This window comes from Pholis gunnellus (assembly GCF_910591455.1).
Source record: "Pholis gunnellus genome assembly, chromosome: 17".
Taxonomy (NCBI): Eukaryota; Metazoa; Chordata; class Actinopteri; order Perciformes; family Pholidae; genus Pholis; species Pholis gunnellus.
Genome location: NC_136544.1, coordinates 5,330,371 through 5,356,099, shown reverse-complemented (window position 1 = coordinate 5,356,099; position 25,729 = coordinate 5,330,371). Strand labels below are relative to the sequence as shown.

The 25,729-nt window shown below is 46.3% G+C and overlaps 2 protein-coding genes across 3 annotated transcripts; both read right to left on the bottom strand.

Moving 5' to 3' along the window:
• Positions 1-2,840: 2,840 nt before the first annotated feature.
• Positions 2,841-17,824, bottom strand: smarca4a (SWI/SNF related BAF chromatin remodeling complex subunit ATPase 4a). Of its 2 annotated transcripts, none has more exons than XM_079177744.1 (34): positions 17,756-17,824; positions 15,796-16,059; positions 15,481-15,613; positions 13,615-14,181; positions 13,313-13,411; positions 12,962-13,217; positions 12,705-12,831; positions 12,413-12,586; positions 12,037-12,210; positions 11,728-11,898; positions 11,587-11,637; positions 11,358-11,488; positions 11,154-11,220; positions 10,913-11,052; positions 10,672-10,819; positions 10,403-10,566; positions 10,222-10,288; positions 9,996-10,106; positions 9,661-9,903; positions 9,450-9,563; positions 9,238-9,345; positions 9,029-9,115; positions 8,887-8,933; positions 8,598-8,764; positions 8,331-8,494; positions 6,611-6,877; positions 6,157-6,234; positions 5,853-6,071; positions 5,473-5,735; positions 5,188-5,296; positions 4,317-4,418; positions 4,041-4,173; positions 3,781-3,920; positions 2,841-3,501 (listed from the first exon to the last, which is right to left on the bottom strand). In XM_079177744.1, the coding sequence occupies exons 2-34, from the start codon at positions 16,015-16,017 to the stop codon at positions 3,469-3,471; spliced, it is 5,076 nt and encodes a 1,691-aa protein (XP_079033870.1). In that variant the 5' UTR covers positions 16,018-16,059; positions 17,756-17,824; the 3' UTR covers positions 2,841-3,468. The 2 variants fall into 2 exon arrangements, with proteins under 2 accessions (XP_079033870.1, XP_079033871.1); XM_079177745.1 differs by lacking the exon at positions 17,756-17,824 and adding an exon at positions 16,300-16,713.
• Positions 17,825-19,402: 1,578 nt separating this feature from the next.
• On the bottom strand, positions 19,403-25,483 carry LOC306709127 (cysteine protease atg4da-like). Its single transcript, XM_079177168.1, has 11 exons — positions 25,340-25,483; positions 23,569-23,819; positions 23,369-23,452; positions 23,116-23,289; positions 22,205-22,508; positions 22,047-22,111; positions 21,616-21,743; positions 21,346-21,424; positions 21,168-21,244; positions 20,466-20,585; positions 19,403-20,293 (listed from the first exon to the last, which is right to left on the bottom strand). The coding sequence occupies exons 2-11, from the start codon at positions 23,759-23,761 to the stop codon at positions 20,114-20,116; spliced, it is 1,404 nt and encodes a 467-aa protein (XP_079033294.1). The 5' UTR covers positions 23,762-23,819; positions 25,340-25,483; the 3' UTR covers positions 19,403-20,113.
• Positions 25,484-25,729: the final 246 nt, after the last annotated feature.

Sequence of the window (25,729 nt, the reverse complement as noted above, 5' to 3'; positions counted from 1 at the left end):
TTGGTTACTATCCCTGTTACTATCACAGGAAGGGTTATACATTCAGATAACATGGATAGTTTGTGTTGACCGAGTCCAGTTTATCATGCGCGACCTTCAGTGTCCAACGTGCACAGAAACTATTAAAGTTGCAAAGACAGGTGTGTGTTGTGTCGCGGCTGCTCTGAACACGTGAGACGTCCTCACGCGGTCCGTCAGCGGTGCGTTTCCCTTCACCGCAGAGCTGAAGATCTACGTCACAGAGGCTGCATGACGGACTTCAAGGATCAAGGCCGAGTACACCCAGGTGCTTAATAAAATGTACTTAAGCGTTATGAGCAAACTTGAATGTATCAAAAGCAAAAGTGCTGATTCTGCAGAACAATGTCCCTTGTGACGTCAATGCGTGAGCAGCCTTTTAGCTGCTTCAAAAGGGGTTCCAAGGAAAACCGGAGGGCTCGTGAGAGACTTCAAAAATCACAGAGAAGAAAAAAACTAAGTTCTGCAACACAAAGATTATTCAATAATTGTACTTTTGCAAAATTGTGATCTTTTTTTGTTCTTCATTTTTGCTCCTGAAACTATCTGATAGATTTAAAGGAGAAATCTGTCTTTGGTGGAACTACGAGAAATAGTGTGTTTGTTTTGGTTCATGACATCACAACAATGTGTTGTATCATCACGTGTTTCTTCTGTAACATTTCCACCTGCTGCAAGTACGTAGTGGGGTTCAATGTACTATGTTTCCCAGAGGTGGAAAGTAACAAAGTACATTTATTCAAGAGCTGTACTTAAGTCAAAACTTGAGGTACTTTATACTTCAACAGAAGGAGACTGTCATTTTTAATTGCACTACATTAATCTGACATCTGTGACAAAATAAACATCCAACTGCAACATTCAGCTACTGCTTACGTGTCAGTGCGTCAACATTACTGATCCAATATTACAACACTGACGTGGTGCATGATGAATACTTGTGTGTGATACTTTAAAGTACTTTTAGTTGGCAATACGTCGGCTCTTTTACTGATATTGGAGCTTTCTCCACAGTGATCTTGATGGAGCTGATGTTTCCTTCTGAAATCTTATAAAGTATTAAGTATAGAAAAACATAAATACTGAAGTAGAAGTACCTCTAATCTGCATCGAAGTACTGTATTTGAGTAAATGCATGCTTTGTTCCTTCCCAACACTGGTGCACACATTGACCTCCCACAAAGGACTCGATTACATTGCTGTTACATTGATGAACACCAGAGCCATGCGCTGTACAAGACACATTTTCCGTCCAATGTTCGGCCTCTCTCAGAGGGCGAACCCGCCCGCCTCCAGCCCCACTGTGCTGCACGTCGGGCTGCAAATTTAATAAGATGTGACAAGGAATTTTTCAGGCCTCTGCTAAAACTGGGTCCTTTGGGTGACCGACTGTGACACAGGGAAAGTTTTCAAAACTGCTTTCCCCTTGATACAGAAACGAAAGTGCATGTGAGGTAAAGCTCCTCTCACACCCCTCTCCACTATAACTCTCCCTCTCTTTCATCATGCACAGTCTCAACCTCCTCACCTCAGCCTCTGTAAACAGTTTCTGGTTCTTCCAGTATGCGGCCCCACTTTTCACATTTACCGCTCCTCCTGACAAAATAAACAGTGTGTTGGCTGCAACTGATTTTCTGTCTTCTTCTGGAGGCCAAATCAGGTTCCTCCAGCTGCAGTCGAGCACGTTTTTTTTTGGCTTCTGGTCCGGGAATAGCCGGGGCGGGGGGGGGGGGGCGGTTTCGTTTCTACGGTAGAATCAAAGCACAAAGAGATTTTGGTCAGGTTTATTCCCGATTCAGCGAAAATACTTTTAGGTTAGTAATACAAACAGATCTAAATAGAGGATATTCATAGTGGAAACAGCCAATGGATCTTGACTTAATGACTGCACACAACTGTACAAACACATATTCACACAGAAAAATGAGTCTGCTGGGTGAGTCGTGCTGGGAGAACTGTTCCTCTAAAACTCAGCCGAGGCAGGAGAAGTCACTCACACGGCAAAAATCATAGCAGATATACCGAAGAGGAGGAGGATCAGTGTGTGTGTGTGTGTGTGAGAGGGTCAATATGTAACCTGTGAGGAGTGAGGACAGAGTTGGGAAACTAAGATCAGACAATCAGATCCTGGAGGAAGTTACCTCGGGGAGGCAGTTCCTGTTCTTCTGCAATTGTCATGCAGTCATTTGGAATCTGCAGCCTCACTGCTTGAGCAAAACATCGACAGTTCAGGTTTATGACCACAGTATATTAAAACAAATATCTTTATACAGTTACTATATTATTGTCTTTGGAAAATAGATGCACTAATTTAGTCTGTAATATGTCATGGTGACTTTATAAAAACCTAGTTAGAGAGTTAAATAGTTATTTATAAAGATATTCAATGCAAATTAACACATTTGGAGCACACTGTTGTAAGTTTACTTGAGTTTTTTTGATAGAGCTGTGGGGGGTAATTATACAGTGTATGGGTCCAAATATATATATATATACATAAATAAAGACATCCATCATAGCCCAAACCAAAAGAAATACAACAGGAACCAGTAGAAAAAGTGAAAAATGAATGTGACTTCACTGAAAACTATTTACCACCTGAAACATGACACTGACTGCAAAAAATGATGGTAGCAGATGTAAACAAGCCTCAAGTGAGCAGCCGCATGTTCTCAGGAGGCCATCTAGTGTACGGATGTGATGAGTGCAGTGCATGTAACTGTGTCTGTGTGCATTTCCTGTTTTGGGGCAAACAAAAGCGAAGAGCAGCTTAATTATGAGATGCCTTTATTGTACTTTTTGGAATCCAGTGACACCGACACGAGAAAATGGTCCTATCCCTTCCTCCCCCTTTACATACACAACCTGAGAGGGAGGGGCTGTAGGGCGGGCTGCACCGTGATCCCGCTTGTAGTCTTAAATTAAACACAGAGATAATAGCGAAGACACACCCAGGTGCTTTTCCACAGACACGCACGACATGCATTCAAAATAAGGACTTCAGGGAACGCAGTGACTCCTGGTTCACATGTACGCTTTGTCTTAAAGTAAAAAAAGACAACAAAATGAATACCACTTAAAAAAAAAAACACAAAAAAAACAGTTAGCTGTCTTTATGGCCCACGATCAGTCTATAGTTCAGGCTCTGTCAATTTTCCACTTACAGGAGAAAACAAAAAAAAGGCAAAGAGACACTACTATTCATACAGGGAACATGGTTTAAATATGGAAGTGAATGGTTCATAGCTTTCATATTTTAGTCTTTTTTTTTCATTTAATTGTTTTTTTCAATTAATGGTATACTTTAATGAGAATACAATCGTCTCACTAAAAATCAGCTCATCTAGTAAAACTAAGCCACCGACTGTCTCCCTGCTGTATCTAAGTAAAATATATAAAGTCCAGTCAAGGGGCTCAGTAGGCCGTTGGTCCAATCGGGAGTGGTTCACTTCAGTCCTCCTCGCTGCCGCTGGCCGAACGCTCCTGAAACACACAATCACTTACGTCATCTAGCAGAAGTACACGGAGGCTACACAAGAGCGGAGTGTCCGCTCGCACTAGGACACGTTTAAATATTACAATCTAGTTTCTGGTCAATAAAGAAGTTATTGCTATAATAGAAAATAGCCGTATTTAACACTGAGCGCTAGCTTCCATTAAGCTCTATATTTACATCATTACACATAAAGGCAAAGGGAGCCTCTTCACACTATCACTAGCAGCGTTCGCCTCTCAGTGGGATGTTGGAACGTCTCGTCTCACCTCTTCCTGTTCCTCCTCGCTGTCGTCGTCGCTCACCACAGGTTTAGCCCGGGAACCGCGGCCCCTCCGTCGCTGTCCTTTCCCCCCTCGGTCCCCCTTTTCTTTCCGGCTCAGCTTGATCTTCACTTTCACCGAACGAGCTGACAGAAAGCAAAAAAAAAAAGAAAGAGAAGAAAGATCACAAACGCGTTCAATGCGCCTCCCCCCGGCCGACTGCGTCAACGCTTCGGTGTGAAACAGTTCCGTTTTCCGATACTCACATTCAGACTCTGAGCCTTCGTCTAGGTCGTCCTCCTCCTCCTCACTTTCCTCTCCTTCGCTCTCGTCCTCCTTCTCGATCTTCTGTCTCACGCTGGTGAAGACGGACTGCAGCACAATGGAGTCCTCATAGATCTGAAAGATTTACACAAAGAGATTACTACAATGTTGAGGTTCAGCTTCTTCCCCCTATTGCACTTATCTCGACTGAGAAACGTTCTGTAGATCTTTCATTTACTCAGTGGTGAGTGTGTGTGTGTGCTTGTGGCTTAACTCACCAGAGACCCCTCCAGGTTGAACGTCTGGGCATTTTGACACAGCAGCATCACGTCCTTCTCCAGGTCGTTCAGGCTGCGGTACTTGTGGCTCCGGATCCTCTCCTGGTGGCGGGAAGGCAGCGGTCAGACAAACAGAAGATACTCAGAAGATACAGCACAGAGGAACAGCTATGAACATCTTAAATAGATAGGCCGGATAAATGGGGTAGTATGAGGGACTCATCCATACTCGGTGTACCTACAGGAGATATCAGTCGGAACGCCCCCCGGTTCATCATTTACACCATATTTACACTATTTTCTCCGCTTTACGTTGCCATCGGGCAGCCCTTTCTGAAGGGGAATGTAAGCTGTTATCTATGCTTTCTTCAAAGCCACCAGACGCCTTTGGCAAAAACATTCATTTTTGCTGGCAGTACGCTGTAGTTTAGTCTACGGCTGCCTCGATCTGTTAGCTTGTGGTATTGTGTGACTTTGGTGAAACCGAATTAACCCTTTAGAATAAACGGAAGTCACACAATGACACAAACCAACTAACCAATCGAAGTACATGTAGACCAGCTACTCCTGTGTTCTGAGAGGTAAAATGAATGTTTGTCATGGGCTGTCTGACGGCAAGGTAAACATATCGTACACTTAAACAGATTCTTTATTTTTCTAGGCGTCTAAAAGACATTGTGCTGCTGCCCCCCGTCCCGTCCCGTCCCGTCCCGTCCCGTCCACAGCAGCACATTTTTTTGCTTCCCCGCCGGTACTCCACCGTAGGTAATACACTAACTATGGATAACTACCTCATGCAACCCCACTTTAAAAAAAAAAGAAACTGAACTATCCCTTTTAACACGAAGAGCAGATAGAGCTTCATCCTCACCTTGATCTTTCTGAAGTCCACTGGTTTGCGGATGAGCTCGTAGTACTCGGGCAGCTCCTTGCGAGAAGGCAGCTGGATGAAGACTTCGCTCAGCTGTCGCCCGTTAGTACTGAAACAAGGCGGCGAGGTGTCTTAGTATGCATCACCGTTAGTCAATGCTGAATCTAAAACTACCACTTAACGAATCAAAAAAAAAAAAAAAATGAATATTATTTCTGACACCGAGGTAACCTCTCAGTGCGGTCATGTGCTAGCATGCTTGAGGATCTACCCTTCTGTCCTCACCCGTCCTTGTATTTGATGACTGCGTCGACGATCTTCTTCATCTTCTTCGTGAGGGACGAGGGGTTGGGGGAGAGCTTCTCGGCGGGCGGGCGGCCGCGTTTCTTCGCCTTCTTCACGTCCTCGTCCTTGTCCCGCCCGCGGCCGCTGCTGGAGCTGGGCGTGGCCGGGCCGCCGTCGTGGTCGCGGTCCCTCTTGCGCTTTCTGGTCGTCTTTTTGTGGCGCACCTCCTCTTCGATGTCCTCTAGGTTTCCCTCCTCGATGGCCTGCGGGGGAGGAGGAATTAGAATGCGGCAAAAAAAACAACAACAAACGATTCACTTTTGTCTCTGAAGACGCAAAGTCAAAATCTTTCCGAACAACTAAACGTGAGGACGTCTCACCTTGAGCCACTGCTTCTCAGTGAGCGAGTCGCTGTAGTCCACCTCCTTACGCTGGCGGGATCCTCTGCCGAACAGCTTCTCCTCCTCCTCCTCGCAAGTTAGCCTCTCGACCTCGGCGTCGTCTTTCAAAATCCAGCTGGGCATGTCGACCTCCTCCATCAGACGGGGTTTCCTCTTAGGGTTGCGGGCGTCCTCGCGGCGCCTGTCTAGATCCATGCGCTGGAATGAACACGAACGACAACAAACGATTAGTGAATTCAGATTATAAAAAAAAAAAAAAAATGTATAAGGAAGTGGGACTAACCATGAACAGTTCAAACTCCTCTTCACTTCTGGCGATCATCTGATTGACCGTTTCATCATCGGGCACCTCGTCTTCCTCCTGCAGACAAATAAGAAAAGAAAGTGAACAACAGGAGACTACGGGCAGCTTTCTGTGGCGCCTCAGAGACACTTTACAGAACTAATGACTCACCTATAAAAAAGGGGAAAAAATGAATCAATTCATATGACTTTTTACGATACGTATGAGTGTAAATAGCAGTTATCAATAGAACTACATTTCAATGTTTGGATTAAGAAGGAAAAGAGCAGAGAAAAGAGACAAAAGAGTAAAAAGGGAAACGCTAGAAGAGAAGTCTGTATTGATGAAAGCTCACAAATCCAAAGAAAAGAGGGAAAGAAAGAAAAGAGACAGGAGGAGAGAGAAAGAGAGTGGGCGGGTGAGGTACGGCGCACCAGGTTCAGACTTCACTCACCCACGTCCCCCGAGGACGGCAGCCTTCTTGAGCCCCGACCTCGTCCTGCTCCTCGTGCTCCAGGATGGCCTGCAAGAAGGCCCGGCGCTCACAGCCGGAGGACTTCTGGTCGAACATGCCGGCCTGGATGACCTTCTGGTCCACGTTCAGCTTGTACTTGGCCGCCGCCAGGATCTTCTCCTCCACGCTGTTGACGGTGCAGAGGCGGAGCACGCGCACCTCGTTCTGCTGACCGATGCGGTGGGCTCGGTCCTGGGCCTGCAGGTCCTGTAGGGGGTACGCACACGGTGATCAGTTCAGACGGAATTATAAAAAAAAAAGATGAGTAATTGTGTAACATAATAATAACCCGAAGATGCTGAAGGAGATATTACAGAAAGCCAAAAGCGTCGTTGGTATGAACACATTTTCTGTTTTACTATTGGCCGATATATATATATATATATATATATATATATATATATATATATTGAACCCGGCATCCCCACAACTCACCGTTTCAGATTCTTTTGTGCTAAAGTTGCCCTCTTCACATATGAATAACTCTTTTAGCCCTTTGGCCTTGATCCAACTGTACGTAACCCCATACCTACATTTGAATGGGTTTGGCAGCCCTTCCTTAGACATAAACTTTTTATTAATGTTTTTGCATTTTTTTAATCTTTGGGCTTCATGACTGCTACGACTTGCTGATATTCAGATATTGTGTTATATATTCATGTGTGTTTTCTTTTGCTGCTTCAATCTTTGCATCATATCTCACGGCCCGATGTTAAGTTGTGTAGAAGAAAGAAAAATGCACAGAAATGGATCGCGAACAACAAAAAAACAAACAAAATATATCAGAACTCAAATCCTTTGTTACTTTTACACACAACATGTATAGTAATGACGAACAGTATCCACCTTAGTACTAATAAGATATATAGAATATACTTGTCCTACGTGGGATGTAGTAGACGACTATATTGCAAACATCAAGAACAAATTGTAACGGAATTTTCTCCGGCTCCAACATGAGACTCGCGTCTCTTGTTCTCTCAGAAACAAAAATTTAAAAACACACACACACACACACACACATACCCAGTGGAACACTTCCCCCGCTCTGCTGGGCGAGTGTGTGAGTGACGTGTGTTTTTGTATCAAGCGGGGGGCGGGGAAGCCCGGTGAGGGCGGAAGAAGTGAAGCGCCAAAAAACCAGCTCAAGTGTGCCGAGTTTGGAAACGGTGATGGAAGAAGCCCAAACTAGCCCCCGCACTGTTTTGCGGTACGTGTCTATACCAGGAACTACGGTAAGAGGTGACCTTCCAGTGAACCTCAATTTCACATTCAAGTCAGTCAATAATTAATAAATCAAACAAAATGAATAAATATTAAATAATGAATCAAATAAAAACTACTGCCTGCCAACTGTATGTTAGAGAACATTTGAATTAGTCAAACTTAATAAATCAGACTTCAACACACACACCCAGTTCACATAAATATGACAGCAGACTAACTCAGACTGTCACTCAGACAACATGAGGACATTCTGAGCCCTCTAAAATGTCCTATACTGAGCTGTGTTCCCTCTCAGGTTAGTTTATTAGAATGATCACCATCATACGCATCAAATGGTTAAAACAGTGATGTAAATATCACGGCATAGCCTAAAAACACAGGTTATTTATAAGCCATGTTGCATTGATGCCCAGATATACGTGCGTCCACGTACCTGGTGTGGGTTCCAGTCGCTGTCATAGATGACGACGGTGTCGGCAGACTGCAGGTTGAGGCCCAGGCCTCCGGCCCTGGTGCTGAGCAGGAACACAAAGTACTCCGAGGCCGGGTCATTGAACGTCTTCAGCAGCATGCCGCGGTCCTCCGCCTTGGTGGTTCCTGTATGAGGAGGACGAGGATTGTTAAAGAGTGCACAGAGGAAGTGAGTCTCAACTGAGGATTAATACGATTGGGCCCACAAACACTCGACCGGATGCCTCACCGTCCAGACGCAGGTACTTGAAGCCTCGGAAGGCAAAGTAGTCCTCCATGATGGTCATGAGTGTGGTCATTTGACAGAAGAGCAGCACTTTGTGGTCGGTGGCCCTCAGCTTGGGCAGGATGCGGTCCAGCAGCTCAAACTTCCCAGAGGAGCGGTACAGCTCAGCTCTGGACCGGGCAGGAGGGGAGAAATGTGAGCAGGACGAACGCAACCAGTGTGTGACATATATTTAGCCTCACACGTGTAGCGCAAACACACACACACACACACAAGTTCAAGCTTTACGTACCCGCTCACGGTCCCGCCGGTGTGGCCGAGATGCTCAGAGAAAGACTCCTGTAAAAAAACAAACACAAAACGGTCACGTTCATTCCATCTGCAGCCGTTTCTGCTCTCGGAGTGCGTTCAGGTTGGAGCTTCTGTTTCCGTACCTCGATGTGCTGGAACATGTAGGGGTGGTTGCAGATCTTTCTCAGTTGCATGATAGTGTTCATCAGGGTCTTCGTGCCACCTTTACCCTAGAAAATGTAGAAGAGGAGAAAGCTTTTTAGTTTTGTTTAGGCATTATTGGCACAATACTAAAATGTCTAGAAAATGATGTTTTCACCGATGAAATGTAAAAGAGTCGTCGTCTCCTTACCTTCTTGTCCTTTTCTGACCCGTCTGTGAGCAACACTCCCTTGGCCTGCATGTGTCTGTACAAAACCCTCTGCAGGGCCGACATGTCGCACTTAATCACGTATTCCACCTACAAAACCAGCGATGAAGGAAGAAGAAAGATTTTAAATATCAAGGAAGGAATGAAATGGTGGAAGAATGAAATGTCATCTCAACGAGTGCGAACAAGCGGACCTTCTCGGGCAGCTGAGCCTCGACTTCTTTCTTGAGTCGGCGCAGCAGGAACGGCCTGAGCACTTTGTGTAAACGTCGAATGATCAGAATGGTCTCCTCTTCATTCAGGTCAACCTGGAGGGGAAAAAACAATATTCAGCTCATTGTTATGCGGAGGTCTTTGTGAAAAGACGAACGCTACGGTGCACCCCGATTCCGGACCGCCGCTCACCTTCTCTCCGGTCATGGCGAAGGGGGCGTTGAACCACTGTTCGAACGTGGTGCAGCTCTTAAAAATGGTGGGCAGGAGGAAGTTGAGCAGGGCCCAGAGCTCGGGCAGCTTGTTCTGCAGCGGAGTGCCGGTGAGCAGCACGCGGCGCGGGGCCAAGTAGTGAGTGTTCAGCACCTGGGTCAGCTTACAGTGGTGGTTCTTCATACGGTGGCCCTCGTCCACGATCATGTACTTCCAGCGAAGCTTTGGGAGGAAACACAGGAGTTAGAGGGACATTTTTTTTTTCTTTTCTTGCATGAGACTTTAAAACCAATTTCGAGGGGTTGCTGCCTTACCTTTGCTAGCACCTGCTTGTCTTTGATAATGTACTCGTACGTGGTGAGCAGCACGTTGAACTTGCCGCTGCGCAAGATGGGAACGAACGCACGGCGAGCAGCTGGAGACCCCTGAAAACGAACGGAATTGCTTTCAAGTTATGTTCGACGACAAAAGCACACACACACAAAAAATGTAATGTGTCATTGACCTCTGCTTTTAAACTCTTTTTGTCAAGGGACTGACCTTGTAGGAGATTTTCACGACAGATGGGGCCCACTTATCAAACTCGTAGACCCAGTTTGATAGAGTTCTGAAAACAAACAGACAAAAGGTGAAAATAAGAACACACAACTCGTGCACCTTTCTGTAAAAGCGCGTCTTGTCATTTCACAGATGGAGCCGAGGAGGACGTGTTGGGGCTTACGAGAGAGGTACGATGATGAGGAAGGGCCCGTTGAGGCGCTTCATCTCCATGAGGTAAGTGATGAGGGCGATGGTCTGGATGGTTTTCCCCAGACCCATCTCATCCGCCAGGATGCCATTCAAGTTGTTGTTGTAAAGCGACACCAGCCACTCCAAACCTTTGACCTGCACAGGAAAACGGGGGTCAACGTTAGCTTTCGGGGGTTCGCTCGGCTCACCGAGCGGAGATCGCTTCTACTCCGTGCGGCGTGTTTTTTCGGGCTGCGTTACCTGGTATTGCTTGAGCTGCCCGTTGATCAGCAGCGTGGACTGCTTGTCCACCGTCTCGGTGACGGCGTGGGCCACGGCGTAGTACGACTGCAGGCCTCGGTTGAAACTCGCGTTGCCGTACTCGTCGTCCACGTCCTGCTTGGCGTGTCTTGGTGGAAGAAGGTGGAATATTCAGTGAGGTTTGGGCAACGGGTTTTTAAAAGATTTAATAACACCAAAAATCTCAGTGGTTCCATCTTACTCGATGATATGCAGGACATCCACTTCACCGGCTACTGCGGTGTCAGGTTCGGGAATAATCATCTTCTTCTCCTCTAATGGAGCTGCAAATGGAGCTGCAAATGGAGCTGCAGAGGAATGAGGTAGCACCTCTTCTTCCTCCTGACGCAAACCAAAAAAAAGAGGGGGGAGGGGGGGGGGTTAGAAAACTTTGCCAGAAATCACAAAGTGACCATTTTTGCTTTGCCGTAGATCTCACACACCTCCTCCTCCTCTTCTTCTTCTTCTGAACCGCTTTCTTCGCTGTCTGAGCGCGGCGCTACTTCGTATCTGCGGCAACACATTTTTGACACGGTTAAAAACATTTACGGAGACACGGCGGGTTTGCGTCTTTCACCATTTGTTCCAGAACGTCTGAACATATATCTCCCTCGCTTAAGTTATTGTTAGGCAGACGTGACACTGACCCCGGGTTCATTTCCAGCCAGGCCTCCAGCTGGCCGGCCTTCGGTGCTTCCATCCCAGCTAGGATCTTCCCACTGTCCATGTGGATCACCCTGACCGGCAGGTCGCTCATTTGACTGGTCTCATCTAAAGGCTGGGAGGAGACAAAACGTCAACGCTGGCGTAAATAAAACCACCTCATGTAGATCATTACGAGTATAAACCTCTTATTCAAGTGGACGTGTTCCTCACCTCTCCATCGGGTCCCAGGCCAGCGATGCCACCCTCCATAGTCAACGGCTTCTGAAAAAATAAATAAATGAAACATTTAAAAATGTACATGGATAAAAAAAACGCTATTTAAACGCATAAAATGCACGCCTGCATGTTCACCTTCTTTTTCTTCTTCTTCTTCTTCTTGTCTTTGAGGGCTTGCACGGCTTTGTGGGCGCGCACCAGGTCGGTGAGGTTGGCCACGTACTCGTCCGTCTGCTGCAGCAGGTAGGCCAGACGCTTGTCTTTCTTCTGGTCGATAAGTTTACGGTAGCCTTCTTCATCTTCAGCCTGGGGGGGGGGGGGGGGATTCAACAATGAACACACCCGCTAAAACTACAAGAACGTCTAGATATTCCTGAAACGGTCGACAGCGAAAACAAGCGCGTGCGTGTGCGTCTCCTTGATAGATTTCTTTTTTTGTCTCACCATCAGCCTCCGCATTCTCTCCTTCTCGATGCGCTCGTTCTCTTTCTTCTGCTCGCGCTCGGTGTTGGCATGGTAGGTGGCGACGGCTTTGGTGGCCTTCTGGAGCTTTGCGGTGATGGAGCGGTGGTACTCCTTGAAATCCTTGGCGTGCTGCAGGATGCTGTTGAGGTATTCCTGTCAACGGAGAGGACACACAAAGCCACAGCTGTTATATTATTCTGACAAATAATGTGAAAAGAAACCTATTTTTCACTTTTTGCTTTTTTCTCTGCTGTCTTGAGTAAATCTGTTGTGTTTTTGGGGAAAACTAACAGCAAAAACAGGACGTTTAACCCTTTAAACCGCCCCAACACAGAGTCTTCTCCCGAGGGCGTACCTGGTGTTTCTGGCGACGTTTCCTTTCCTGTTCGATCTTCTGCTGTTTCTCAAGCTTCTCGGTGATGCGGGCTTCGCGCAGCGACTGCCGCTTGCTGCGCTTGTAGGCCTTGGCGTTGAGGGCCGTTTCCAAAGCGGTGTCCCGGCGCATGCAGACCACCACCTCCTGACGCAGCTGTGGGCACAACAAACAGCGGACGCATTGAACACGGCCGTGTCTTCTCCACTCGGGAACAGAGGGTTCAACGTGTGCTACAGTTGTCTGCACTTTAAGCGTTTCATTTCTTGGCTACCTGTCTTTGGAAGTTAAGCAGCCTCAGGGCCTTGAGCTCGATGGTGGCCTTGGTGCGCAGGTCACCGGCTAGAGAGCCAGGCAGGTTCTCCAGCTCCTGGATACGGTGAGCAATACGGGCCTGTAGCCTGTAGAATACATAGATTTATGTCAAATTCATGTCAATTATGGTTTTTAAATGTATTTTGAGTGTTAGAAAGAAACATATATTGCACACTTCAGCTGCAGCGCTGCGTTTCACCCACACCCTGACCTCACCTGTACTCTCTCTCCTGGAGGATCTCCACCGGGTCCAGCCCGCGGGGCTTTTGGATGGGGGTAATGCGGTTCTGCTTCTGGTGGAGCATCATGGGAGGGGGCTGGGCGGGCTGTCCCGGGGACTGCGTCTGAGGGGGCATCACCGGGGAGGCGGCGGGGGGAACGGAGGGGGGAGCGGGAGAGGGTCTGCCGGTGGGCTGAGGTGGGATCAGCTTCTGTGGAGGGTTGGAGGGGGCAGCGGCATTCACCATCGGTCCTGGAGGAGAGGAGTCAGGAGAGGTCAGACCCTGCCGCGTGTGCATGCGAAACACACAACGTGATGACGGAGTTGAGCCGCAAGACTAAGTTTACCTTCAGGCCATGATTTAGGGGGTCCGTTGGTGGGCGGGCCTTGCATACCGGGGGGGACTCCTGCAGGTCCAGGAGGCACCATATTAGGACCTACCATGCCTAAAACAAGAAGAATAATTTGATTTAGTGAATATTGTGAAAGCTAATAAATAATGAATTCACTTCCAGCCACCAGGTGTCTCTGCGGAGCGATCACACATTCTGCTTTCTTTGTTCAAAGCTCATGCTTGGATATCATTTTGTCAAAAGGGACATTACAAAAACACACTAAACCGGCTTCCTGGGGGCCCGACTTAACTCACCGTGTGGTCGGTTGTAGTTGGCCTGAGCGGGTCCCGGAACCGCTCCAGGCCCAACACCAGGCCCCGTGGAGGGCGGCATGTTGGGCATCGGCGGTTGCTGCATCCCCGGCATCGGCCTCTTCCCCTGCACGGCCATCTGCAGGTGGTCCGGTAAGGGCTGACTGCGTGCCAGCATCTTGTAGGCCATAATCTGAGCCCTGAGTTGGTGCAACTGGTTCTGGTTGAAAGGCGCGGGACCACCTGCGCCGCCGGGTCCACCTCCTGCCACGCTGGGTCCGCCAGGACCCTGGGGACCCCCGCGGTTAGGTTGACCCATTACCTGGTTCGGGTCCCCGCTGCCCTCCATGGGGCCTGCCCCAGGGCCGGGGGGACCGCCGGGCATCATGGGGCCGGGGGGACCGCCGGGCATCATGGGGCCGGGGGGACCGCCGGGCATCATGGGGCCGGGGGGACCGCCGGGCATCATGGGGCCGGAGGGACCGCCGGGCATCATGGGGCCGGAGGGAGGGCCGTTGGATGGGACAGGGCTGGGTGCGTGCTCTGAGCCTCCCAATGGAGAGGGGTAACCTGGGGAACACGGTACAGATGCATGATGGGTATGCGAAATTATTCATTACTCTGTTAGACATCGCACACTAACGTAGTATTCATACTAAGTGTGACGTAACATTTAGTACGAGGTGCGTTCCGATTTACTTAGCGTGTGGATTTATACTAGATTAGCAAGAATTTCTGAGCAGAGTGGATATACACAACCGACCCAAAATGCATTGCAGCTCTTCACACTGTCCAATGGCGGACTGAGAGGAAGACGGTTTAAACACGTTCATAAATAAATAATTAGGAACAGTTAAGAGGAAAAAACGCGGAAGAAAACAGTAAAACGTGTAATAATCTTAATTTGCCTTAAATTAATACCGAAAAATATTACATTGAATGGAAGAGGTACTGTTGATTTGTGATTAACAATTTCCATTCAACGGTCACTCGGACCGGTAACGTCGCGATCGATAGTCATGTGGTCGATACGGTCATGTGACACAGAAGACGTATCGCTTGAGTTTACTTCAGTGTGAACGGTCTGCTGCTAATGGAATACTTCATCATTAATTTAGTAGGCGGTATGCAGTACATACTGATCCCGAGTATGTAGCACGCAGTACCATCGTACGCAGTTTCGAACACAACTCGGAAGCCTTAAAGCACGTTAACAACTCACCCAGATTTGACCACAATAAAAGTTAAAACACTGAGTATAAGCTAAGAAACATGTAGTTTTATTCTCTTTCAAGACTGCCCAGGAAACGACATCTGAACAAAACACTCTTTACCTCCGTTAAACACAGAACCATCTCCATATCCAACGCACTACTATTGGTTCACACCAGTGTACTTCCTGTCCTCTTCTGCTTACTGACTGTGTGCTTTTTGTAGATGCAGCTGCCTTTGTTGATGTCTGAAAGGGGAAACCCCTCAGCCCCGCCCCTCCCGTTGTCCTGCCTACTGCTGTCTGCTCATGCTGCCAAATGAGCAACAGCAGCAGCAGCACAAGAAGAGAAACCGGCTGGATGGGTTCACAAACACACACACACACACACACACAGAAACTGTACGTCTGCGTTATCCGTTCTGACTGTGCTTTTCGAGGTCAAAAGTTGATCCTCCATTCTAATATTTTCTCCAACCGCTGCGTGTCGACGGCGTACGCGAAGCAAGTAATCTGAGGATTCAAACTGGCGACCCCCGTGGGGCGTGCAGACCGCCAAAGACAGTCGCAGGAGAAATGTATTTCCTCTTATTTCATCTGTCGACAACTTTCGACTCAGGACGCAACGTTCTGTTGAACGCAACGTTGCGTGACGTTACCTTGGGAATGTTGGTCCATTGGGCTCGGAGGGGGTCCCATCCCACTGTGCCCCCCTGGTCTCATGGTCATGCCCTTCATCTGAGCATAGCGGGGGTCATCGGGCATCCCCTTCTCATGCATGGCTTCCATGGGCTGATTGAAAAGATCATCAAACATGAAACGCATTTTGATGAGAGGTTGGAACATTCAATTTGAATGCTATATTGGAGGCAAATGGGTAAAAAAAGTTAGTTCTTACTGCATAATCACAAAAACGCACGGAATCAACTTAGTGTATTTTTCACCAAAGAGGAAACAAATAAACAGCGTTTTACTTTGTGCATCTGGTGCATGTTGTCCTGAGGATATCCTGAGGGTCCCTGTGGAGGGTGCGGGTGTCCAGATCCGGGAGGTCCCGGGCTAGGCCCCATCATGCTGTGGGCCGAGCCGGGAGAGGGACCGGGGCTCGGGCCCATCATGCCTCCCGGAGACGGCCCTGGGCCTGGGGAGGGTCCCGGCCGAGGCGTCCCTCCCATCGGGGGGTCAGGAGTGGACATCTCTCAGGGGAACCTGGGAACGTGTGGCAGCAGAAAGTACCCCTGTGAGGAAGAGATGACAACAGGAATCAAGGCGGGGTCCAGAATCCACCTGGAATATTTAAAGAATATCTATTTATTTACAGCGCTGTAGTTGTTTGAGTCCAAATTATGGAGGAGACTGAGCTACACAATCAACTTTGATCATTTTAGCAATGTAAAAACAGTTTGAATACAATATTAAAGACTGCAAAATGGACTTTTTTTTGGTCCATTTCCATTAATCCCGGAGCACAAACTCACCATACACGGTTGGGCTTGACCTGCTGAGGTCCGGCTCGCCGCAACCCGACGATCTCAATGCATCGTAACATTTACATATGAAAAACTCGACCATGATGACTCTTTCAAATTACAGTTACACTGATAACCGCAATCACACGCAAATGGTGCAGCCAACCAGTACAGGACAGTTGGCGGCGTACTCAGAAAGCGGCTCTCTATAACCTCCGAGCGTGTTGAAGAACTATTTTGGAAATGTGATGCTGCTGTTGTGTTTGTTAATAAGATGTATTGTTTGGTGCTTTGTCACGTGTAAACCACACACAGAAATGCAGATCTGCTGTTGTTGTGCGACCTGAAACCAAAACCTCCAAACCACAACTAATCACAACTCTTTTTATACTGTTGTGGGGTTCACCATGCTTTCAAATACATCCAATCATGAACCTTTGAGAACTCAAATTGTAACAGATGGTCGGCTGCTGAATGGAAGGAGATCACTCACAACACTGATCCCACACATCTGACTTGGGAGCAACAAGTCAAGAGACTAAAGCGATGAAGCCATACATGCAAATGATGAGCTTCATACACACAGTGGGTGTTCAAGAGGTCAACTAAACTGTCACTTTATGGGTCAAAAGAATGATGTAGACGCGTCTCCAGTCAACAATACACAACCGCTGCTGACACAGACGGCCGCTGAAAGTCACAGAGAGAACAGTTTTTCAAAGTAAAATCTTCGCGCCATTCCGTTGTTGCAATGTTTACATTTACAAAACACGTTGTATCACACAACAGTTAAGATAGCTAGTATTAGCATGGGTAGCTTTACCAGCGTTAGCCAGGCCTAGCAGGACTTATTAGTTAACGTTACACTTTGTCCGTTCACAAACGGTGAGCCCATCATTTAAACCTCAGTTTCACTTAACGTGGTACGTGCTTCCCGGTATTCACCGGAGAGCTGGCTCGCCGGTAAAACGACACTATATTTGTTGGTTAAAAGCGACAAAGAACAGCAGCCCGACCGAGGCTAGCATGCTAGCTAGGTAAAAGCCTGTATTGATACCACAACATAAGCTGGCTGCCGACGGTGCCTAGCATGCTAGCGAGCTAGTCCGGTTAGCCTAGCCGGCCACGCTCGCACAGGCCAATTGGGCATAAAAAATGTGTTGTTTTTCGAGATGTTTCTCGAGATTCGGCGACGTGTGAAAGGTTAGAGCATCCCTCATCGCCGGGGCTGATTGATCCAACGCGCCACCCGTACCCTTGGCACGGTGCTCCGCTCTAAGCACATTTCCAAAAACAAATTTCATTCATTGCACACTGTCGCGCCACGGCAGCGGCACTGTAATGTCGGGTCTCGTCGTTTTCTCAACAAAAAAGCGCCGTATAAAAGCGCACGTATCCTCTCCACAGCGGCGTGAAACACAGACAAAACTCTCTCGAACTCATAAACGAATCGTAGTTGACTTACACTAATGGTGAACGCTGATGTTTAAATCCTCTCCGGTTGCAACGTCTCTCGGTTTTTCCTCCTAGCCAGAAACAAAGACCGACCTACCCAGTTGGTTTTTTTCCTTCACCCCCCTCTCTCGGTAGATTGTATCACAGAGACCGGCCTCCTGTGCGACTCCGCAGCGCCCCCCATCCACCGTCTCGCTCACTTCCCGCATGCCCAGTGAGGGATGCGTTAACAGGCAGGAATGGAGGATGGGGGATGGGTATTTGTGGAAGAGACGAGGAGGAATGCTCATATTACTACGCTTTAATGTCTCTGTGGAAACAATCGAATACGTGCAAGAACACCCCAACTTCATCAGGCCGCGAGATAATAATGGCGCGAGGGAGGCAAAGCACCATACAGTTGTCGGCACCTCGTTATTGTCAGCCTGTATTTGTGTGATTGTGCTTAAAACCCAGCAATGTATTCAATAGCATGGCTGTGACTAATGTTCATTATTGATTAATCTGATGAGTACTTCGTTTGATCAGAAATGTGGTGTAAAATAAACACAATGTTCCCAAAAGCCTTCATCAAAATGCTTGTTTTGTCCATGGCAGTTCCTACAGTCTCCCTTTCCTTTACATCGAGTGTCAAAATAGTTGCCAGTTAATTTATGTCAATCAGATAATTGAGTAATCGATTAACTCGCTCAAATCCTATTCGATGAGCCAGAAAAAAGGGGCCAATTTAATGTTAGTTAGGATGGATTTATTTACCCAAATGGTGGAGCTTTAAAAAATATTATACACAAATGATTGACAATGTGCAGACACACACACACACACACTCAAGCATTTCCATCACAAGTGTGCAAAATATTACAAAGCCCATTTTCATCATGTGTTTGTCTTTTTTATCAATGATAAACATTCATTTATGATTAGCTTGCTGGAGGCCTATTGACATGTGACTGGTCAGCTCAAGGGAGGTGAGATCAGGGCTGTGCGGGTGTCTCTAATCTGAAGGGTCCCATGCTGAGGAGCTCTTCACAGTGTGATGGTAGAAAGGAAAAATCACCAAAAGACAAAGACACCGTGCGGCTGGTCTCACAGTGACCTTGGGAGGGGGGTTACACTCATTTGTTGCTGCAGTCGAGGTTTAAGCGTTAGGATGCAATTGAAGGACAGCAAGGGACAACAGCTGCCAATCAAAGAGCAACCCATACAAAGACCACTAAAAAAAAGTGACACTCGGCACAATGCACCGGCTAAAAAGGATGCCAATCTTTATAATATGCTGCAGGACAAGGGCACATACTCCTCAGTGACTCTATGCTTTGGTAAAAAGGTCCTGGATGGCTACGATGCGCCTGCTTTTCATGAATTGCATGTGCAAAGCCACACTTTCCTTTTCCCGGTTTCAGATTCAGGGCAGAGTTTGTGGACGAGTTACTCAACGGTTGGTCTCAGGACGACATGCTCGGTGTGGGACGGCTGTTCCTGCTTTCACCTTCCCCCCCCAAAAAGGCGACAGAGCCCAACTCAGCAATTGTTGTTTTTTCCTGCAGTCACCAGAAAGGTGGCTCCACTGAGGGCCTCCATTAGGCAGAAAAGCTCAGCACAGCATTAAACATATTTTCACGACAGCAGCGTACAGAAAACACAAATGAGCTTCTTGCTTTTGGATAAACCGTTTATTCAGATACAAGACAGCAGAAAAAGAAATCCAGCTTTTGAGAATATTTTCAGTACATTTTGTTCTTTTTGATCACGCATTCACGACATGGGACTTCTTCTCCAGTGAAGCCACACTTCTCATGTGTGCGTCACATGTTAACAGGAATCCAATCTTCTAATCCATTCAAAGGCAGCGCATCCCGTCACATGACATGAAACAGTGTGAGGCTGTGTGTGTGTGTCTCACAGAAACAGTGGCCTCAAGTTTGTCCCTCAGGAGCAATGCATTGTTATTAAATTAATTATATTATTTTGAATTTATTTAGTCAATAAAAAAACTAAAATAAAAACATGACCTCATGGGTTTTGTTGTTGAGGCAAAAATATGAAAAAGTAATTCTTCAAAGTCCTTCAATTGAATATTAATTTAAATGTTCTTCTCTTAAAACAATAAATACAGATGAGCACGAAACAGCAATAAAAAAGTAGTGTCATTATTTATACCTGGTCACTTCATTGCCCCTCGAGGATACTGTTGTGGGTGTTTTGAGGACTAGATTTGTTCTTACGCTCAGTAGTTGCCACATAGTTTAACTGTCATACATACATACATACATACATACATACATACATATATATATATATATATATATATATATATATATCGATCGTCACTGTTCGCCCCTTCAGGGCAGATTTGATCTTCTTCTGTTCATAATAGAACAAACTCGTCCATGCTGCCGCTAGTGTCGACTCTTCTCCGTTGGCTCTTCCTCTGGATGTAGGCGATGTTGTTGTTTGGGGGCGTGTAGGTTCCCTCCTCCTCCTCCTCCTGACCTTTTCCTTCTGCAAATATAAACATGGGGTACTTCTCTGCAGATGTGGTGAGAGCCTAAAAGAGACAGAAAGAAACCGAACATTAACTAAACCAGTTCTACAAACACATTTTAGTTGTCATTTTGTAAAGTGACATCAGCTTCGTTTGCTACTAAATAAATTCAGACACAAATCTTCTCAAACAATCCTAAAGCCAAACGTTGAATGAATGAATCCCAATCACGTACCTCATTAACAGCTGTGCAGAGTGATTCAAAGTCATTTTGGCCTTTGGCATAGAAGCCTATGGTACAGCTGGGGTCCATGCGAGAGAAAGACATCTTCCGGGGATATTTACAGTGAAAGGACTGCAAAGCGGTTTGGAGAAGAGACAAAAGAAAAGAGAACACTAATCAGAAAAAGGTCTCCTTAGATTCAGAGAAAATACGCCTGTAAAAAAGGTATGATGTGGATGTAATCGATTCAATATTAATACTTTATAAATCTATTTCAGTTATTCCAAACCAGGTACTTCTGCAGTCGCCAGGGGATACATGGAAAGATTGTGGAGTGGCTCAATTAATTTGGAAAAATAGAAATTTAAATTTGATAAAATTAAAATCATCACATTGAGTCAGCTTTAGCATCTGGACACCCGCTGTTGCAATTGAGTGTGCGTGAAAACTAGTTAGTACGTGAGCAAAGAAGTCTAAACGGTGAGCTAAAAGTAATAGATAAGTGTTTGAAACCTGTTGCTTTGGCAACACCAACAACAAATGAAAAGTTAAACAAACCAAAACACTGATATTTTAACTGTATGAAAGAAGAAAAAAAAGATAAATGACATCTAATAATATAACACTTTTATCCTTATTAGTGCACTGCTGTCACAGGAGGAAACAAAACAGAAACCATAGAAGAAGAAATGATACGACGGTAGTTCCTCATACCTCCAAGGGAAAGTGCTCCTTCGTTATATCCACCGTGGGCTGACAGTAGTGAGGGTCCAAGTACAGCACATGGTCATCTTTTGCACAGCAGGGCCAGGGGGAAGAAAAGACAAAGTGAAAAGGACTGACATCCAACAGCTGAGCAGCACAATTATGATGTGCACGGCGCTGCACGTACCCTGGAAGCCGACGAAGAACAAAGAGTGCTTCGGTTTGCCCCCAATGATTCCAATGCAGCATGGTAACGTCAAGAGCTCCTGTAAAGAACGAGGGATGGGTTGTTGTTCTGTGTACATGCAAGACACTCGTTGTTTGTTTGCGTTAGAGCAAGGATTCCTCTCTTTACAGACTTTACAAGGGCGTTTTAACATTTCCCCATGAACTCCTCAGACTGCAGACTACTCAAGAGTGCCCATTGGAGTGACTGCGTTGAATATTGGTGGCATACTTTGACACAAGTGATGTAGGAGGGATTGAGGTCTTGTCCTCCGAGTCGCACGGGAACCAGGATGATGACCGACTTCCTGGGCTGAGGGAAAGGCTGCTCACACAACCTCTTCACGTCCTCCAAGTAGACTGAACGCACAGGAAGGAGGAGACAGACATGTCCACGTGGTTTGAAAATCCTTTCAACCTTTCTGAATTACTCACCACATATTTGAATTAACAGTTTAATTTAAGTTAAAAAGAACACCGACAGCAGTGAGTTACTCCCCATGTCCTCCTCCTCATGGCAAACACTTTACCACTCAAAAGAAATGAGCCCATTTCCCTCAGCTGCTTTTATTTTGGCGGGAAACTGCCCGTTTATGAGCACAGCTGCATTTGCTATGCCCTTCAGAGAGGAGAGCAAATACACGGACGGAAGAAATTACTCACTGGTGCAATCTTGTGCAACGTACACAACCAGATTGGGAAGGTCCGCTGATGCTGCCACAGCTTTCCTGGGAAAAAAAGAAAGACAGTATTTTACTGTCGGGTGTTACATCTCGTTAGAGGTTGGTCAGGATAACCGGACCGCCGACTTCGGGTCTCACCGGAGGATGTGTGCCGCGATGGAAGGTCCGTACCAGTCGCCGGCCTTCTTCCCTGAGCTTTCGCCCAGCTCCACCAGCTGGTGTATCCCGAACGGGGCCGTGGGATGGTCCGCAAACCACGACGCCACCCTCCGGTGCGTAGCCTCCATGGGTCGGTCCAGGAGGGAACCCAAGCTCAGTTTTCGACCCCTCTTACTCGGCTCTTCCTTTGCATCCGGTCCACGCTCCGCACCGTCTGTGGGGCGAACCGCTGGTAGGTCCATGTCATCTTTGACCGCATGGGGGCTCACAGACCACGTCCAACCTGTAGAGATACAGTAAGTCGAGTATGGGTCAATGTCACGAAGATAAGACAACAGATATGTACTTTAAATGTGCGGAGACCAGGAGGGCAAAAATAATTGAAGGTTGGAACAAACAAAATAAAAGCTTTTTTCCATTTAGGGTCCCTATGACCGCTGCAGTAGCTTAGAAAGTAGCATTGAATTAAGTGTTTTTAGCTAGCTAGCGCACCGCGCGTCCACCTCACTAGCTAATTTTAGTCACATTTTTTCTTCTCTTTATATTTGAGGCCAAACTCAAAATAAAAACAGTCTACTGGTTGTTTCCATGATGCCATATAAATATGACCAAATGCATAAGTTCGAGAAATCAGCCATAAAAGCCAAACTGTATTCAAGAGTAGTTAAGGCTAGCTGGAGTGCAGTCACAGCTAGCTTTGGCTAAAGCTAATTTACAGACTTTTTCCGACTTTTTCCGCCTAGCTTCAATGCCCCTTAGATTGTCCAATCATAAAGAATAGTGTCTAATATCATTGGACAATATTGTGCTTTTGAGCTTGATGGTCGACATCATTGCTGTGTGTGTGTGTGTGTGTGTGTGTGTGTGTGTGTGTGTGTGTGTGTTGTCACCTGGTGGCATCAGGTGCAGGAGCAGGCCTTGAGCCAGCAGCATCTGCCCTGTGCGTAAAACGCAACCCCAGCCGCTGTCGGTGGTCAGCGAGCAGCCCGCCAGCTGAGGGAAACCCCGTCTGTACGTCAGCCACAGGCGGGAAGCGAAGGAGCGGCGAAAACGCTCCCGCTCGTCTGAAAACAGATGATTTGTTTTTAAGAATCACACGAAGAACTTCAGGAGGATTCGAGGGCCCACGGCTCAAGGCCTCACCGTGATCCCTGAGCTCGTAGGATTGTCCAAACATGATTACGGCGGAGCTCTTGCTGAATTTGGATCTCTGCTTCAAGGACCAGCCTGAAGCGTGAATGGGCAAAGAGAAAACAGTTTTTTTTTAATCTCGCCAACCAATAGGGAACACACAGATCTGACAATAGAAAAACAGTCAGGACGCGAGAGCGGCGACAACAGACCGTATTTGACGCTGTTCCACGCCGAGATCAACTTGGATTTGAGCTGGCCCCTGTCCTCCGTCTCCTGGTTCCCCCTGCTCACCTCCGGGACCGAGGGTGAGGCCGAATCAGAGGAGAGGAAGAACCAGCCGTCCATCGGTTCGTCTTCAGGGGACCGGCCCTCAGAGCGAGCCGAGGCGGCGCTGGGGTTCATGACGACCGAAGGCGACCAAGACTGAGCGCGACGGATTGCTCCTTATCGCCATAGCAACCTACGAAGACACGTGACCCCCGAAGGATGATGCAGCCGAGTACAGACAAAGGGATAAAACAGAGAGGATCTGCGTCCTGAAACCGATGGGTTATCGCTAACCGCGGCAAAGTCGATAATTCCCCATGACAGTAAGTCAAGAGGGAAACCACGTGACTGCATCCTGTGACTCAAGGAATCTCAGTTTGTCTGCAGCAGGAGAGGCGCTGGTGGACTAGTGTCCTCCACATCTGGCTGATAACACGTCATAGCTCAGACACAGCAGTCCCATACTCAGTGACGTTACATGGTCGTATATGTCAGTAGTGTAATCAGGGGCTGGAGAAAAAAGGATCTTTTACCCGAGGTAACAATATCAGTACAACAATGTAAAAATACTGCATTGCAAATGCTACTTAAGTAAAAGTACATAAGGAGCAGATGAATGCACTTTAAGTATTAAAAGTAAAAGTACTTATTCGACAGAAAAATTGCCCCAATGAGGGAAATGTTTGTTTGTTTGTTTGTATATATATATATATATATGACATTATTATATATGATATATATATGACATTATTAGATTAAAAATGGTCATCCACACATCTATATTCATGTTTAGTTTTTTTCTCTGAGATATATATATGTATATATATATTAAATCTTAATCTGAAAAGTAACTCCTAACTATATCTATCTAATAACTGTAGTGGAGTATAAAGTAGTCAACTATTGTTCACTCTGAAATGTGGAAGTAGTAGAAGTATTAGCATAAAATGGAAGTAGTCAAGCAAAGTAAAAGTACGTCAAAAGTACAGTACTACAAAATAAATCTGGTTAAAATATAGTTTTCATTCTTTTTACAGGTCATAACTAACACATAACTCAAACACATATGAAAATGAATGAGAAAGTCAACGATACTGAGGTAAAATATTCATTCTCAGTATAGCTCTTTAGTAACTTGTGTCTATTATCTCACAAAATAAAATCCGCATTCATGTTACTGTCATACAGTATAAACTATACACGATACCTCTGATAATCACTTCATGTTTAGTTACTTTTAACGGTGAAATGTAACTTTTTTTATCAACTTTAGAACCGCTGGTTTGACAACATATGACAAAATGGAGGCCAATTGTCCTTTTTGACATGTTAGCGACACGTTAGTCCACGAGATTAATTAACTGATGACATAACATGCCGCCCTAATTCCTTTTACGCGAATAAAAAACAAAACCACATTTGATGTAGACTTTGCATTATCTATATAATGTACTGTACACACAACTAATAGAGAGACGTTATTATACAACACTAAGTGACGTCGTGCTAAATAATAAACTGTGACGTTAGCTGCATTTAATAAACACAATGGAATAATACGAATTAAAAATAACTCAAATTCTTCATTTCTCATTTCAAGCCCCCCCCCCAAAAAAAACCAACAACTCTCAGGCATCCAACAACTTCAGAGTCCGTCCACTCGCAGCAAAACACGATTTATAACATTCTCAAAGCCCGACATTCATCTCTTACCTTCATTCGGACATCGTCATTGCTTCTTATTTAATTAAAGCAAGTCATTGAATGAGTTATCTAAAGAATGCTCCTGTTTTTGTTTCGTTGGTGGTTGAAAAAAAGGTCTCCAATCGGTCTTCGAGAAGGAGCAGGTTAATGAATCTACACTCACTTCCTGTTTATACCGGTCATGCGTGGGCTCCGCTGTGATTGGTTAACAGAGGACCAATGACAGCGAGCCCTCGATTATCCCTCCGGATGATCATTTCACGCTGTTCATATTTTAAATAAAGTCACAGAACGAGGGGTTTCTCTGCTTTTTATTACATTTCTGCACTATAGGCTTTTTGCATTGGGTTTTCACAACGGTGGCAAGTAAATACGTAGCAATGCAATGGACAACAACAG